Source organism: Pristiophorus japonicus, chromosome 21 (genome assembly GCF_044704955.1).
Source record: "Pristiophorus japonicus isolate sPriJap1 chromosome 21, sPriJap1.hap1, whole genome shotgun sequence".
NCBI classification, from domain to species: domain Eukaryota; kingdom Metazoa; phylum Chordata; class Chondrichthyes; family Pristiophoridae; genus Pristiophorus; species Pristiophorus japonicus.
In genome coordinates this window covers 65,569,597-65,583,977 of record NC_091997.1, presented here as the reverse complement: position 1 = coordinate 65,583,977, position 14,381 = coordinate 65,569,597, and the positions used below count along the sequence as shown (strand labels likewise).

Sequence of the window (14,381 nt, the reverse complement as noted above, 5' to 3'; positions counted from 1 at the left end):
TATAGCAGTGTCTGGTCTCCAGTCGTCTTGGATCCCCTTGCCACTGGATCAAGACCTTACTCAGGCGCAAACACACACACACACACACACAGTCACAGGCGGACGCGCGCGCACACACACACACAGTCACAGGCGGACGCGCGCACACACACACAGGTGGAAATTAGAATGCTGGGAACAGGGGCTCAGTTTGTATCGGTACAGAGGAGGAGGGCCGACATTTCCCTCGGGGTCAGATATCCACTGACCCTGCTGCAGATTTCTAGCATTTTGCGACTTTATTTCAAAAAGTTTGTCGGCTCTTTAAAATCTAACTTTTTGCACCGATTGCTGAAGCGGTCTGTAAAGAACTCATTTCCGCTTTTGTGTAAACACTTCTCATCCCCTCAACAACTCCGGGCTCTCTGTAAAGCTCGGCGACAGCAGCCATATCTGGGGAGGCTCGTCCAGCAGACAACACACTTAGAACACAGGAGCAGGGGGCCATCCAGCCCCTCCAGCCTGTTCTCCCATCCACTGGGCTTTGGCCCACATCCCTAGATACCCTGGCATAATTTAAAATGAAATTAGTCAACAGATAAGTGATTCCTTTCTTAGCTTTGGCCTCCAACCTCTGTCTTCATCATGGTCCTTCTCATCTCCCTTCCTGTTTAGATAATAACAGAGTTACTATTCCTCTCATCCCCAGCCCCAGATCCCCTGTCCCACACTTCCTCCGTCCTCCATCCTCACTGTGCTGAAATCAAGACTGACTCTGTGCCTCAAAACTGACACTCCTTCCTTGTCTCTGTCTTCGCTTCTTCCGCTTTTAAAATCCCAACCGTGGTGCCTGCTAACCCAACTTCTCCTGAACTACTTCACCTTCTCGCCAACTCTTCTCAACTCGAGCGGTGTCCAGCATGCTGGGCCTGCATCGTAGATCCTGAGCACAGGTGGGGGAGGGGGAACAAACATTCTCAGATGCTCAGCGCAGACATTAATACAAAAGCATTACTGCGGATGCTGGAAATCCAAAATATAAACAGAAAATGCTGGAAATACTCAGCAGGTCGGGCAGCATCTGTGGCGAGAGAAACAGAGTTAACGTTTCAGGTCGATGACCATTCGTCAGAACATGTTGATAGGCTTTGATGAAGTACGGTGGGAGGAGGCTCATGTGGTTTTATTCTATGCTGTACATTCTGTGTAACACACCCTCTCACCAATACTCGCCTCACTGAGGTCAGGAATGTTTCCCCAGGAATTATGGTTCTGACAAAGGGTTATCTACCTGAATCGTTTGTTTCTCTCGCCACAAATGCTGCCCGACCCGCTGAGTATTTCCAGCATTCGCTGCAGACATGAACAGGTCAGGTTTGTAACCCTTAACGGCAGAATTAAAACTGGTGGTTCCGCACCCACCCCCCACCCCCAAACCCTGCATTTCAACATTTCACAACTGTTTTGCAAGTTTAATTTCTGTAAAATTCGAGCCCTATCACAGTGGAGGAGCCAGTGCCGAGTGGAAATGATATGAGGAAGCTACACAAAAGCAGCATGGGATTGTGGATTCCAACAGAAAGGTGCAGAAACTAGAAGCAGCGGCGATGTTGGCGAAAACCGGTTATTGCTGCAATCTGCCACTCACCTTCTTGGCTTCCCACAGCTGTTTTGGTAAAGGTTTGTTCAGCTTTAAGAGACTGTCTTCACTTGTCAGGACCGGGAATGAAAAGACTGAATAAAAAGCAGTAATCTATTAATAATGCAATGAGGATGGTGGAAAAAATAAGATTGGATCAAAAAAAAACTTAAGAAAAATAAAACGAAATGATTAGGATAATATGAAACAATTTCATAATCGAACATTGAATCGATTACTGAAATAATTAATCGATCACTGTATCGATTAACTAGACGCCCAGGCTCCACCTAATCGAAGGTTTTTATTTCAGGTGAGGTCAGAAGTTTGGTCTCAGAGCACGCCACAAAGCATCTGCTCCCCTCGAATAAATTATTTATACTGCGTCACACGCAAAAAAAACAATTATTCAAAGGGGAGACTCAGTCCTGCTGTAAACCTCTGTGCGTAGTATGAACAGCTCGACAAGGGACAAGGCTGAGAGCCCGGCTAAAGGCTCCTGGCAGAGCGTGGCTGCAGTTTTAGGGGAAAGTGATTTGGGCAGTCAGAGATCTTGTGATTGTTGGTAAATTCTAGGTTTTCCGCCGTCACTGAAGACTGAGTTTGGCAGGTGGCTGCTCATGATCGTCAGACTGCCACCGGCTGTCAAAGTGGATTAACGGGTCCGTGCCGGTGTTCATACTCCACACCAGCCTCCTCCCATCATACTTCATCTCACCCTTCGATACCTTTCTCACTCATGTATATATCTAGCTTCCCCTTAAATGCATCAATGCTATTCAAGAACAGAAGAATTAAGAACAGAAGAATTAGGAGCAGGGGCAGGCCATACGGCCCCTCGAGCCTGCGCACAGTACTCCAAGCGTGGTCTAAGCAAGGTTCTATATGCTAAGCCTGCACAGTGAACACTAGACAGCCGGGGGGGTACCACTGCTGACCATGATCCTGCCTTTATCTGTGCACCGTTCAGCAGGATTTGCTGGTCAGTGATGCCGAGCAGAAACCCTGGTTGATCCTGCCCCTCTCTGACCCAGGGATGGAAGGCAAGAGCGACTGCAGCACCCCTACTCCCACTCTGGCGGTGACCAGCTAACGCAGCACCAGCAGGGACCTGGTCCCTTCCTGCTCTGTGCGGGTCAGCACCACAGCCAGGGAGAGCAGCTGTCCCAGCATAGGCTGGGGGTGGAACCAGGAACGCGAATGCTCAATTTGGATCCACATGGGAGGGTGCAGTTACCCACTGGGGCAGCGGGGGCACCCAGTGGGGCATCGGGTGAGCGGGGGCACCCACTGGGGCAGCGGGTGAGCGGGGGCACCCACTGGGGCAGCGGGGGCACCCACTGGGGCAGCGGGTGAGCGGGGGCACCCACTGGGGCAGCGGGTGAGCGGGGGCACCCACTGAGGCAGCGGGGGAGCGGAGGGAATTGTATTTATTTCAGGAAACTTGGCTGACTGAACACAGAATTCTGATAATGTAGGCAATCAAAAGAAGCAAAGTGTTAAATATTCTACAGACCTGGGGTGGTTTGGGAATGATTCATTCGGAGTCTGCAGCCTGTTTGAAACTCTCACCTGATTAAGTTATTTTCATGTCAAAGTGCCTCAAAGCACTTTTTACACAGCAAGTCAGAGATGTGGTGGATGTCGGTTTGTCGGCAAGCAGCAACTTTTATTGCTGTAACTAGAGGGTGCCGACAGGATTACTCCACCTGCTGGTGACAAGGCTGGGTCGGAGGAAAGCCTCCAACCACTGGATCTGACAGTATGCCATCCCTACCATCTTCCCATCCCTCGCTCCTCTTAAATGAGCCCAGGAGCACATCGCCAGCTCCTGATCACCCTGACATCTAGTGACAGAAAAGGACTGAAGTCACAGACCGGGAGTAGACAGCAAGCAAGCTCTCAATTGGGATGCAACCATATGAATGAGCTCAGGTGCTGGGCGTGGATCCCTTTGCAATATTTCCAACCCTCTGACGTGACTTCAGCCTGCGCAAGAACTCGCAACAACATGAGGCCATCGAGGACTCACCTTCCCCCAGACTGTCCATCTCATAGTTTACTGCAAATATAAAGAGAAGACAATTGTAATGTATTTGCTTCATGGGTTCTTTGCTTAAGAATTCATAGCAACACATTGCTATTAAGAACAGTTGGTTTATTAGCAAAAGGTTGAACAATCACACTACACATTACCGGTTCATCCACCTGCCCCATCGTGGATCCCCCAAATCCAACTGGCCGGGGTTTTATTGAGTCTTGTGAACATCACGTGACTGGCTAAGTCACTCACAAGGCAACAGCTCTACAATTATTTTTGTAGACGTCTACAGCACCTGGTATTCCCAGTCGGTCTCCCTTCCAAGTACTAACCAGCTCTACAACTATTTTAAGTTGTGATCAGTAATTTAGTGCCCCCTGATTAAAGGGGGAGGGACACTCCAAAAACTTTTCAAGTGCCCCCTTGTTTTTTTTTTGGGGGGGGGGGGTTTGAGGGCACTAAAACACAAATTATACAAATGCCCCCTGGCTCTACAAACCTGTGAGCATATTCGCAGGTGCATTCATTACAACAATCACAGAGCAGAGCGCGTCACCAACCAGCTAACAGTCACAGAGCATCATCATTTCAACAAGATGAATCCAGCCTACACTCTGACCTTTCTGGAGCTCCAAAGAATTCCAAACTTTACTCCAGCGAAATGTCACTGGGCTGGAAAGTGAGAGAGCAAAATGTTTTATTTTTTAAATTCTCTCTTTGACTTCCTTCTCTCTGGACGATACCCTACCTGGGCACAGTTTCACGGGCACTAGCAGTCCACTGCCACCTCACTCAACAGATCATTCTTCATGTTTCAACCTGAACGATGATTGCGGGCAAGCTATTCTACCATGTAAAGCATCGCAGCCGAACTCAAACCCGCCTTCACCCGATAACCACACGCATGCCCCCACCAGCAGACTCGGAGTGGGAACCCCGACTGACAATAACATAAGCAATAGGAGCAGGAGTCGGCCATACGGCCCCTCGAGTCTGCTCCGCCGTTCAATAAGTTCATGGCTGATCTTCCACCTCAACCTCACTTTCCCGCCCAATCCCCATATCCCTTGATTCCCCTCGAGTCCAAAAAATCTATCCATCTTGATCTTGAATAGACTCAACGACTGAGCCTCCACAGCCCCCTGGGGCAGAGAATTCCAAAGATTCACCACCCTCTGAGTGAAGAAATTTCTCATCTCAGTCCTAAATGGCCGACCCCTTACCCTGAGATTGTGCCCCCGAGAGCCAGCCAGGAGGAAACAGCCTCTCAGCATCTACCCTGCCAAGCCCTCTCAGAATCAATGAAAACATCTCTTTTTCTTCTAAAATCCAGATTATTTAGGCCCAACCTACTCAACCTCCCCCCCATCCTGCCACCTCTCTAACCCCAGGACACTTCAATCGTCCCAGATGGCCAGGAGACATTCTGCGTGATCTCACCATGCCGCCGGTCCTGCTGTGGAAACAACTGGTTCCCTCCCATGAAGGCATCCTGCGGATTGGGATTCAGAGCACTGGTGTGCAGAGCAGAGTCCGAGTTTGTCCTGCAGAAATGACGAGGAGAGAGTGAGACGAAAGAAAAACAAGGCAGGCTTGCATTTAAAGCGCCCTCGGGGTCCCCAAAGCGCTTGAAGTACTTTCAAAATGTAGTTACTGTTGTAATGCAAGAAACGTGGCAGCCAATTTGCGCACAGCAAGCTCCCACAAACAGCAATGTGATAATATCCTGTTTTTAGTGATGTTGATTGAGGGATACATATTGGCCAGGACACCGGGGTTAACTACCCTGCTCTTCTTCGAAATAGCGCCATGGAATCTTTTATGTCCACCTGAGCGCGCAGACGGGGCCTCGGTTTAACGTCTCATCTGAAAGGCGGCCCCTCCGACACTGCGGCGCTCCCTCAGAACTGCCCCTCCGACAGTGCGGCGCTCCCTCAGCACTGCCCCTCCGACAGTGCGGCGCTCCCTCAGCACTGCCCCCTCCGACAGTGCGGCGCTCCCTCAGCACTGCCACCTCCGACAGTGCGGCGCTCCCTCAGCACTGCCCCTCCGACACTGCGGCGCTCCCTCAGAACTGCCCCTCCGACAGTGCGGCACTCCCTCAGTACTGCCCCTCCGACAGTGCGGCGCTCCCTCAGTACTGCCCCTCCGACAGTGCGGCGCTCCCTCAGTACTGCCAACAATGAGGGGAAGCATAGTCCCCAACACTTGGGATTTTGTTAACGACGCACGGATCACTATTCACAGGGGTCGAGGGGAGAACTTTCTCACTCCCTCTCTCCATCTCCCTCCCTCGCTCCGCCCCTCTCCCCTCCACCCGTCCCTCTCTCCACGTCCGTCCCTCCCTCCCTCCCCGTCCCTCCCTCCCTCCCTCCCTTCCTCGCTCCCTCCCTCTCCCCCATCCCTCCCTCTCCCCCGTCCCTCTCTCGGTCCCTCCCCCTCGGTCCGCTCCCTCTCCCCCAGTCCCATGGATCGTGTTTACACAATTGACCGTACCTGCAAATCACTAACAAAATTCTTAAATCATTAACAAAATCTCGAGTATTTGGAAAGTCATCTGAGCTCCTTGCTGCTGTGAGCAGCACTGGCTTGGGGGCAGGTCGGTGGCCAGTTAGGGGAGTGGGAATGAAGAAAATAGGGAGATTAATGCTGGTCCATAAGAATTAAAAGTAACACACTGTTGATATGTCAGAGGCCTGCTGATTCCTGGGAACTGGAACAGCAGGAAATCCTACTGGAAAAGGCGGTGGTAATTCTATAGGTAGAGAGCGCCCGGAGATGCCGTTGAGGATTAAGATTGTGAAAATGCGTCACCTGCTAAGGGCCGAGATCAGTCTCAATCCAGGCGGTTTCTCCTCACTGCCCCATGGCGGGATGCTCCTTTACAAAGCAGAGAAAATGGACACAAAGAGAGAGGTCTTGATTCACTTTGACTCTCCACCTACGAATGTGTTAGTGAGAGAGAGAGAAAGGCAGACAGCAGCAATCTAGTGCAGTCTATAGGTTACCAAGAGCAGAGGGAGGCAGAGCGAGAGAAGTGACCAGACGTGATTTGTTTTAGGGGACTGCACTTGTCCTGTGCATTGAGAGATCAAGGCACAAGATGAGTTGATACCAGCACCCAGCAATACCATCGCGCTCTGTTTATTTAAAGTAAGTTCCTCCCTTTCCTGAAGGCGCTGGCTTTTGCTGGGTACAGTCCCATCATCAAACCCTGGTGAAGTAGAAATTAATTTTCCGAGGGTGGGTCTCAGGCAAATTATTAGGACAGTGTAGAGGGAGCTTTACTCTGTATCTAACCCGTGCTGTACCTGCCCTGGGAGTGTTTGATGGGACAGTGTAGAGGGAGCTTTACTCTGTATCTAACCCCGTGCTGTACCTGCCCTGGGAGTGTTTGATGGGACAGTGTAGAGGGAGCTTTACTCTGTATCTAACCCCGTGCTGTACCTGCCCTGGGAGTGTTTGATGGGATAGTGTAGAGGGAGCTTTACTCTGTATCTAACCCCCTGCCCTGGGAGTGTTTGATGGGACAGTGTAGAGGGAGCTTTACTCTGTATCTAACCCCGTGCTGTACCTGCCCTGGGAGTGTTTGATGGGACAGTGTAGAGGGAGCTTTACTCTGTATCTAACCCGTGCTGTACCTGCCCTGAGACTGTTTGATGGGACAGTGTAGAGGGAGCTTTACTCTGTATCGAACTCGTGCTGTACCTGCCCTGGGAGTGTTTGATGGGACAGTGTAGAGGGAGATTTACTCCGTATCTAACCCGTGCTGTACCTGCCCTGGGAGTGTTTGATAGGACAGAATAGAGGGAGCTTTACTCTGTATCTAACCCCGTGCTATACCTGCCCTGAGACTGTTTGATGGGACAGTGTAGAGGGAGCTTCACTCTGTATCTAACCCCCTGTACCTGCCCTGGGAGTGTTTGATGGGACAGTGTAGAGGGAGCTTTACTCTGTATCGAACTCATGCTGTACCTGCCCTGGGAGTGTTTGATGGGACAGTGTAGAGGGAGCTTTACTCTGTATCTAACCCGTGCTGTACCTGCCCTGGGAGTGTTTGATGGGACAGTGTAGAGGGAGCTTTACTCTGTATCTAACCCTGTGCTGTACCTGCCCTGGGAGTGTTTGATGGGACAGTGTAGAGGGAGCTTTACTCTGTATCTAACCCACTGTACCTGCCCTGGGAGTGTTTGATGTGAGCTTTACTCTGTATTTAACTCTTTATATTAGAGACTTATAAAAGTGCTCGGATCCTGAGGTTGATTCTGCCCTATACCCCTGTGCTGTCAACACAAATCTGGCACTGATGCATTTACTGTATCTGTTACACATCTAAACTGTCAATTAGACCCAACCCCTCCCCACTGGAAGATGTTCTCGATCTGTTGGTTTACGAACAGATGCTTTTCTACAGGAGACAACACATGTACTCGATTTTAGCTCAATCTAACACAGCTACACTGAGACACAGTCTAAGTGCACAGCACTCCCTTGCCGCATTTACTTTGATTGCATGCACAGCTGCATCCCGAGCTTACATTTGCAGACCCAACTTTTCTTGAGTCACTGACATCATCTGTTTGCTGCAGACCAGCTGGGTTACATCAGTGTTTTGAAACTTCTCTGTCGGGAACCCTTTGCGACTGACGTCACACTCCCAGGACCGCAAGCAAACTCAGATGCAACACTGCAGTATTCCCACAAATATTGACATACTTTGGACCCTCTGCAATTGACACGAGCCTGAAACCTCATGCAAATACCAATTCCATGGGACCCCCTGTAAATACCAACACACTCCCAGGGACCCCCTGTAAATACCGGCACACCCCCGAGGACCCCCTGTAAATACCGACACATTCCCAGAGACCCCCTGTAAATACCAACACACTCCCAGGGACCCCCTGTAAATACCGGCACACCCCCGAGGACCCCCTGTAAATACCGACACATTCCCAGAGACCCCCTGTAAATACCGACACACTCCCGGGGACCCCCTGTAAATACCGACACACTCCTGGGGACCCCCTGTAAATACCTTCACACTCCCGAGGACCCCCTGTAAATACCTTCACACTCCCGAGGACCCCCTGTAAATACCGGCACACTCCCGGGGACCCCCTGTAAATACTGACACACTCCCGGGGACCCCCTGTAAATACTGACACACTCCCGGGGACCCCCTGTAAATACTGACACACTCCCGGGGACCCCCTGTAAATACCGACACACTCCTGGGGACCCCCTGTAAATACTGACACACTCCCGGGGACCCCCTGTAAATACTGACACACTCCGGGGGACCCCCTGTAAATACTGACACACTCCCAGGGACCCCCTGTTAATACTGACACACTCCCGGGGACCCCCTGTAAATACTGACACATTCCCGGGGACCCCCTGTAAATACCGACACACTCCTGGGGACCCCCTGTAAATACTGACACACTCCCGGGGACCCCCTGTAAATACTGACACACTCCCGGGGACCCCCTGTAAATACTGACACACTCCCGGGGACCCCCTGTAAATACTGACACACTCCCGGGGACCCCCTGTAAATACTGACACACTCCCGGGGACCCCCTGTAAATACTGACACACTCCCGGGGACCCCCTGTAAATATAGACACTCTCCCAGGGACTCAGTGTCCTAACTTTTAGAACAGGGTTACTCAGACGTAAACGGAAACAAGTTGCTTGAAACTCAACAAAGAAAGAGAAGCACAGAAAGCGGATGATCCCACTGAGCTCCTGGGGTCAGAGGTCCCAGAATTAAAACCTATGGTTTGCTCTTTGCTGGGTGTATGACGTGTTCCAGGCTACGCCACACTGCCAATACACGAGCCGTGGGATCGGGCTGGTTTGGTGGATTTGGGCACGAGACCAAAAGGGGCTGGCCATGATTCAGAAACATTCGCACTGTGGTCGAAATGACCAAGCTATTTGCTGTTGGTTTTAAAACTCAGTCTTGTTCAGACAGAACTTTGTTCCTTACTACCCGAAGATGGTGTGTTAACTTGCAGTTAGCGTCCTCAAACAGTTCTGGGGAAATATTCTGTTGAAGTGTGTGGACACCACACAGAGTATCCAACGTCCAAAAATTACAAGCAGAACATGGGGAGGTAACTGAGTTTTGAGAAGCCATTGCCTTTGCACGTCCCTCCACCAACCTTTCCAAAGAAAGACTTGCATTTATATAGCGCCTTTCACAACCTCAGGAGGTCCCAAAATGCTTTACAGCCAATGAAGCTGTAGTGTAGTCACTGTTGTAATGTGGGAAACGCGGCAGCCAATTTGCACACAGCAAGCTCCCACAAACAGCAATGTGATAATGACCAGATAATCTGTTTTAGTGATGTTGATTGAGGGATAAATATTGGCCCCAGGACACCGGGGAGAACTCCCCTGTTCTTCTTCGAAATAGTGCCATGGGATCTTTTACATCAACCCAAGAGGGCAGACGGGGCCTCAGTTTATCGACTCATCTGAAAAATGGCACCTCCGACAGTGCAGCGCTCTCTCCCTCAGTACTGCACTAGGAATGTCAGCACATATCTCTGTATTAATATGAACACAGGCAGCCTCTCGAAGCACATTTGGGGTGTGGGTTTAACTAATAGGGGCAGGAAACGATCATAATCCACAAGAGGGGCCGAGATACAGTGACCCTTCGAAAACAAGTTACCTTCTGATTTGCTGCCTTTAAGCGTGATAGCATGGGAGCACGTTGAGACACAAAATCCCGTTAAAAGGAGGACTGGGTGAACAGGGATCTCCTCTACACAGATTAGCAGCCTCACACACCATAGGTCTGATATAAAAAGGGAAAATGCTGATTTAAAAAAAAATATAGCTTCAGGAAAACCCTGATAGATACAGCTCAGTTTGATAAGTAGCTCGTATACGGAGAAAGGGAACGAAAGCGCAGTCAGAGGGAGAGACAAAGCAAACATCACAAAGACAGTCAGATAAATAGAGAGTGTGAGAAAAGGCAGCTTGTACCAGACAGATGCACACAGACAGAGAAACACAAGGACAGAGACAGACACACAAACATACAATCGGAGAGAGGCAGGTAACAGCAACAACTGGTTATATAGCGCCTTTATCATATGAAACACCCCAAGGCGCCTCACAGGATTATTATGAGATAAAACAATTTGACACTGAGCCACATAAGTAGAAGTTAGCACAGGTGACCAAAAGCTTGGTCAAAGAGGTAGGTTTTAAGGAGCGCCTTGAAGCAGGAAAGAGAGATGGAGAGGTTTAGGCAGGGAGTTCCAGAGCGTGGGGCCCAGGCTTCAGAAGGCACGGCCGCCAATGGTGGAGCGATTACAATCAGGGATGCTCAAGAGAGCAGAATTAGAAGAGACAAAAATGCACAGACAACGCACACACGGACAGACATGGACGCGAGGAGAGAGTAAAGAGAACAAGGGAGAGACATTAAAAGATACAGTATCTGAAACGGATGGTTAGATGGCGATTCTCTCAGATTCATCAGCAGCCTCTTCTGTCTCCCTTCGAGCACCTTTGCAGGAGGTGAGTGGCGTACTGACTGCTGCGGATTTATAAACCAAGGCTGACGTAAGAAAAGACTGCACACTAAGAGCTCGCTGGCATCGCAGAAACCACCAGATTCAGGCCTTCCTCCTTAACCTCTGTACAGCATGTGCGCCTGACCAGTTATGTTGCAGTTTCGACGAGAAAGTGGACTACAGCTTTATGTAGGTTTTAGTTTATCTGCCTGTGCCTTGCATTGGTCTCATGCACACAGTGAGGGGCCATTGCTGTCAGAGAAAGATTGTGTGTGTGCGGGCAGGCTATGTTTTTCTGCAGTGTGAGCACACCAGCCCACTTGTACTCCTATTCCTCATGAATCTGCACAAACGAGCAGGGCGAGTATTCCTGCACTGTCTGTGTCCGGACTGGATTCGAACAATGGTCCAGGAACAGGGTAGCCCAGCCATCCGCTGTGTATCAGAGAGGGAGGGTATTTAAAAGCTGGAAAACAGGAGGGATTACACTGCTCTGAAATCAAGCGACTTTGCTTAAAATAACAAATACCACGGAAACCCCAGTGGCATCTTGTTACAGCACTCTGCGCATGGAGCTGAAAACAAGTTTATTAATTGGAGTTAGTATAAGCTCAAGTTTGAATTTCCTCGGCAGGCTCCCTGGTTAATGGAAGGAGTTAGTAACCAGCAGGATCCGTATTATTTAAGGAATTAAAAACAATGAAGGAAGAAGACTGTGTTAAGTACAATATAACAAAGATTAGCATTTCTTAAAATAATGCACTTGTTCTCAGTACAATCAAGGCCGGTACAAGTATTAGATTACATATTTACGTCAGGAATGAATGGTGCTCGAAGCAAACTGGCAGATGTACAAACCGACAGACCTCTGCTTTCAGTTATTTTTTTCTCTTATTGCTGGTCCCAGAAGCAGCTCAACTCCTGACACCGCCAACCCCTGAGAACAATCACGTTGTTGGTTCCCACGAGTTTGTTGCAGGGCCTGACCAGGCAATGCAGTATGGGTGGCCTAAGGTTAGAGCAGGTCCAATGCCAAGTTCACTTAGTCTTCACCAGTCCAATGTTCTGCCACTGCTCCCCCCACCCTCTAGCGGAGGCTGGGGTACAGTCCCATACCTCACTCAAGCAACCACCCGTCACACGTGACCCCGGACAGCAAGTGTCATCAGGTGTCAGGGAAAACCACACCTGGTGAGGCCACACCTGGAGTACTGCGTACAGTTTTGGTCTCCTTATTTAAGGAGGGATATACTGGCATTGGAGGCAGTTCAGAGAAGGTTCACTCGGTTGATTCCTGAGATGAAGGGGCTGTCTTATGAAGAAAGGTTGAGCAGTTGAGCCTGTACTTATTGGAGTTTAGAAGAATGAGAGGTGATCTTATTGAAACATATAAGATTATGAGGGGGCTCGACGGGGTAGATGCAGAGAGGATATTTTCCCTCGTGGAGGAATCTAGAACTAGAGGGCATAGTTTCAGAATAAGGAGTCGCCCATTTCTTCTCTCAGAGGGTCGTGAATCTGTGGATTTCTCTGCCCCAGAGAGCTGTGGAAGCTGGGTCATTGAATATATTTAAGGTGGAGATGGACAGATTTCTGAACAATAGGCGCGTTAAGGATTGTGGGGAGCGGGCAGGGAAGTGGAGCTGAGCCCAAGATCAGATCAGCCATTATTGAATGGTGGAGCAGGCTCGAGGGGCCAAATGGCCGATTCCTGCTCCTATTTCTTATATGGTTGGACTGTGGCTGGAGGGGCTCGGAGCTGACCCGATCCTTTCCTCACACACACACACACACACACACACACACACACACGTGTGCACTGTCAAGCAGTCACCGGACAACAATCAAGGAGCACGGATGCTCAGCTGATGACTCTCCTTCCCAGAGCAGGACGCAGGAGGCCAATGGCAGCACCCTGGCTCAGTCAGCACAGCCCGGGGATGGAACACTGCGACCCTGCTGCACAGTAGCAGTGGACCCAGAGGATCTCCTTGGAGAAACACAGGACGGATTATGGGAATTAAGCTCTCCTCTGTGTTAAATATTAAATCACAATCACCCACCAAACACTCAATCCGAACTAAACAGTAGTGTACGAGGATCTGCAACCTTCGGACCCGGAAGCAGGGCTGAGCCAAACAGACTGAGCAATCATCAAAACATTTTATTTTTAAAATTTTAAATGATGAATGCCAAGTTTAAATCCATTTAACTTTTCCTTACGGAACAAATCCATCTATTTACATGAGAATGTGGGGGCAAGGAACTGAGAGTCAAGCTTGCATTTATATCACTCCTTATCCATCTCGGAAACATCCTACACATACTTGACGCACAATTATTCTGTGATGTAACGGTTGTAGTTACAGAGGAAAGCGCAAATAAAATGAGCGTTCATACAGAGCAAGATCCCACAAGCAGCAATAGGATTAAGGACCAGTATAGTGAGAGAGGAATGTTGGCCAGGACACAGAACTCGAATAGTGCCGCGGGATCTTTAACCGGTACACGTCGCCTAACATCTCCGAATAATGGCACCTCCGACAATGCTACACTCCCTCAGTGCAGTGTCAGCCTGCTCCAATCCCAGAGTGCCATTACAAACCCACAATTATCTGATCCGGAGGCGAATATGCTTCAACGAAGGCAAGCAAATTTTAAAATAGACAGGCACCTAACTACAAGAAACTCTCGGCGGTCGGCAAGGGCGATTCCGGGCATCAGGAATTTACTTTATGAGGAAAATCGAAGGAAGTCAGGTTTGTTTACTTCAGGATAAAGGAGACGGTGAGGTGAACCAATTGTAGTTTTCCAGATTATGAGAGGAACGGATCCAGGCACATTGTTCCCAGTGAAGTGTGCAAATATCAGGACAAAACAAGGAAGTTATGAGTAAGAACATGAGAAATAGGAGTCGGCCATTCGACCCCTTGAGCCTGCTCCGCCATTCAATAAGATCATGGCTGATCTACCTCAACTCCAACCCCTTGCCCGATCCCCATATCCCTCGATTCCCTTTGTATCCAAAAATCTATCGATCTCTGTCTTGAATATACTCAGAGACTGAGCATCCACAGCTCTCTGGGGTAGAGAATTCCAAAGATTCACCACCCTGTGAGTGAAAACATTTCTCCTCATCTCAAACCGAAATGGCCGAGCCCTTATTCTGAGGTTGTGACCC

At 49.6% G+C, this 14,381-nt stretch overlaps 1 protein-coding gene across 3 annotated transcripts in view; it reads right to left on the bottom strand.

Annotated features, from left to right (window-relative positions):
• crtc3 (CREB regulated transcription coactivator 3) overlaps nucleotides 1-14,381 on the bottom strand; it is an 89,788-nt gene that overhangs the window by 21,878 nt on the left and 53,529 nt on the right. For 2 of the 3 annotated variants that reach the window (XM_070864906.1, XM_070864908.1), the window contains exons 5-8: nucleotides 6,474-6,539; nucleotides 5,100-5,203; nucleotides 3,651-3,680; nucleotides 1,628-1,713 (exon numbers count right to left, since the gene is read on the bottom strand). In XM_070864906.1, coding sequence (XP_070721007.1) covers nucleotides 1,628-1,713; nucleotides 3,651-3,680; nucleotides 5,100-5,203; nucleotides 6,474-6,539 — 286 coding nt within the window. The remainder of the gene's footprint in view (nucleotides 1-1,627; nucleotides 1,714-3,650; nucleotides 3,681-5,099; nucleotides 5,204-6,473; nucleotides 6,540-14,381) is intronic. The other variant, XM_070864907.1, reaches the window with a different exon arrangement.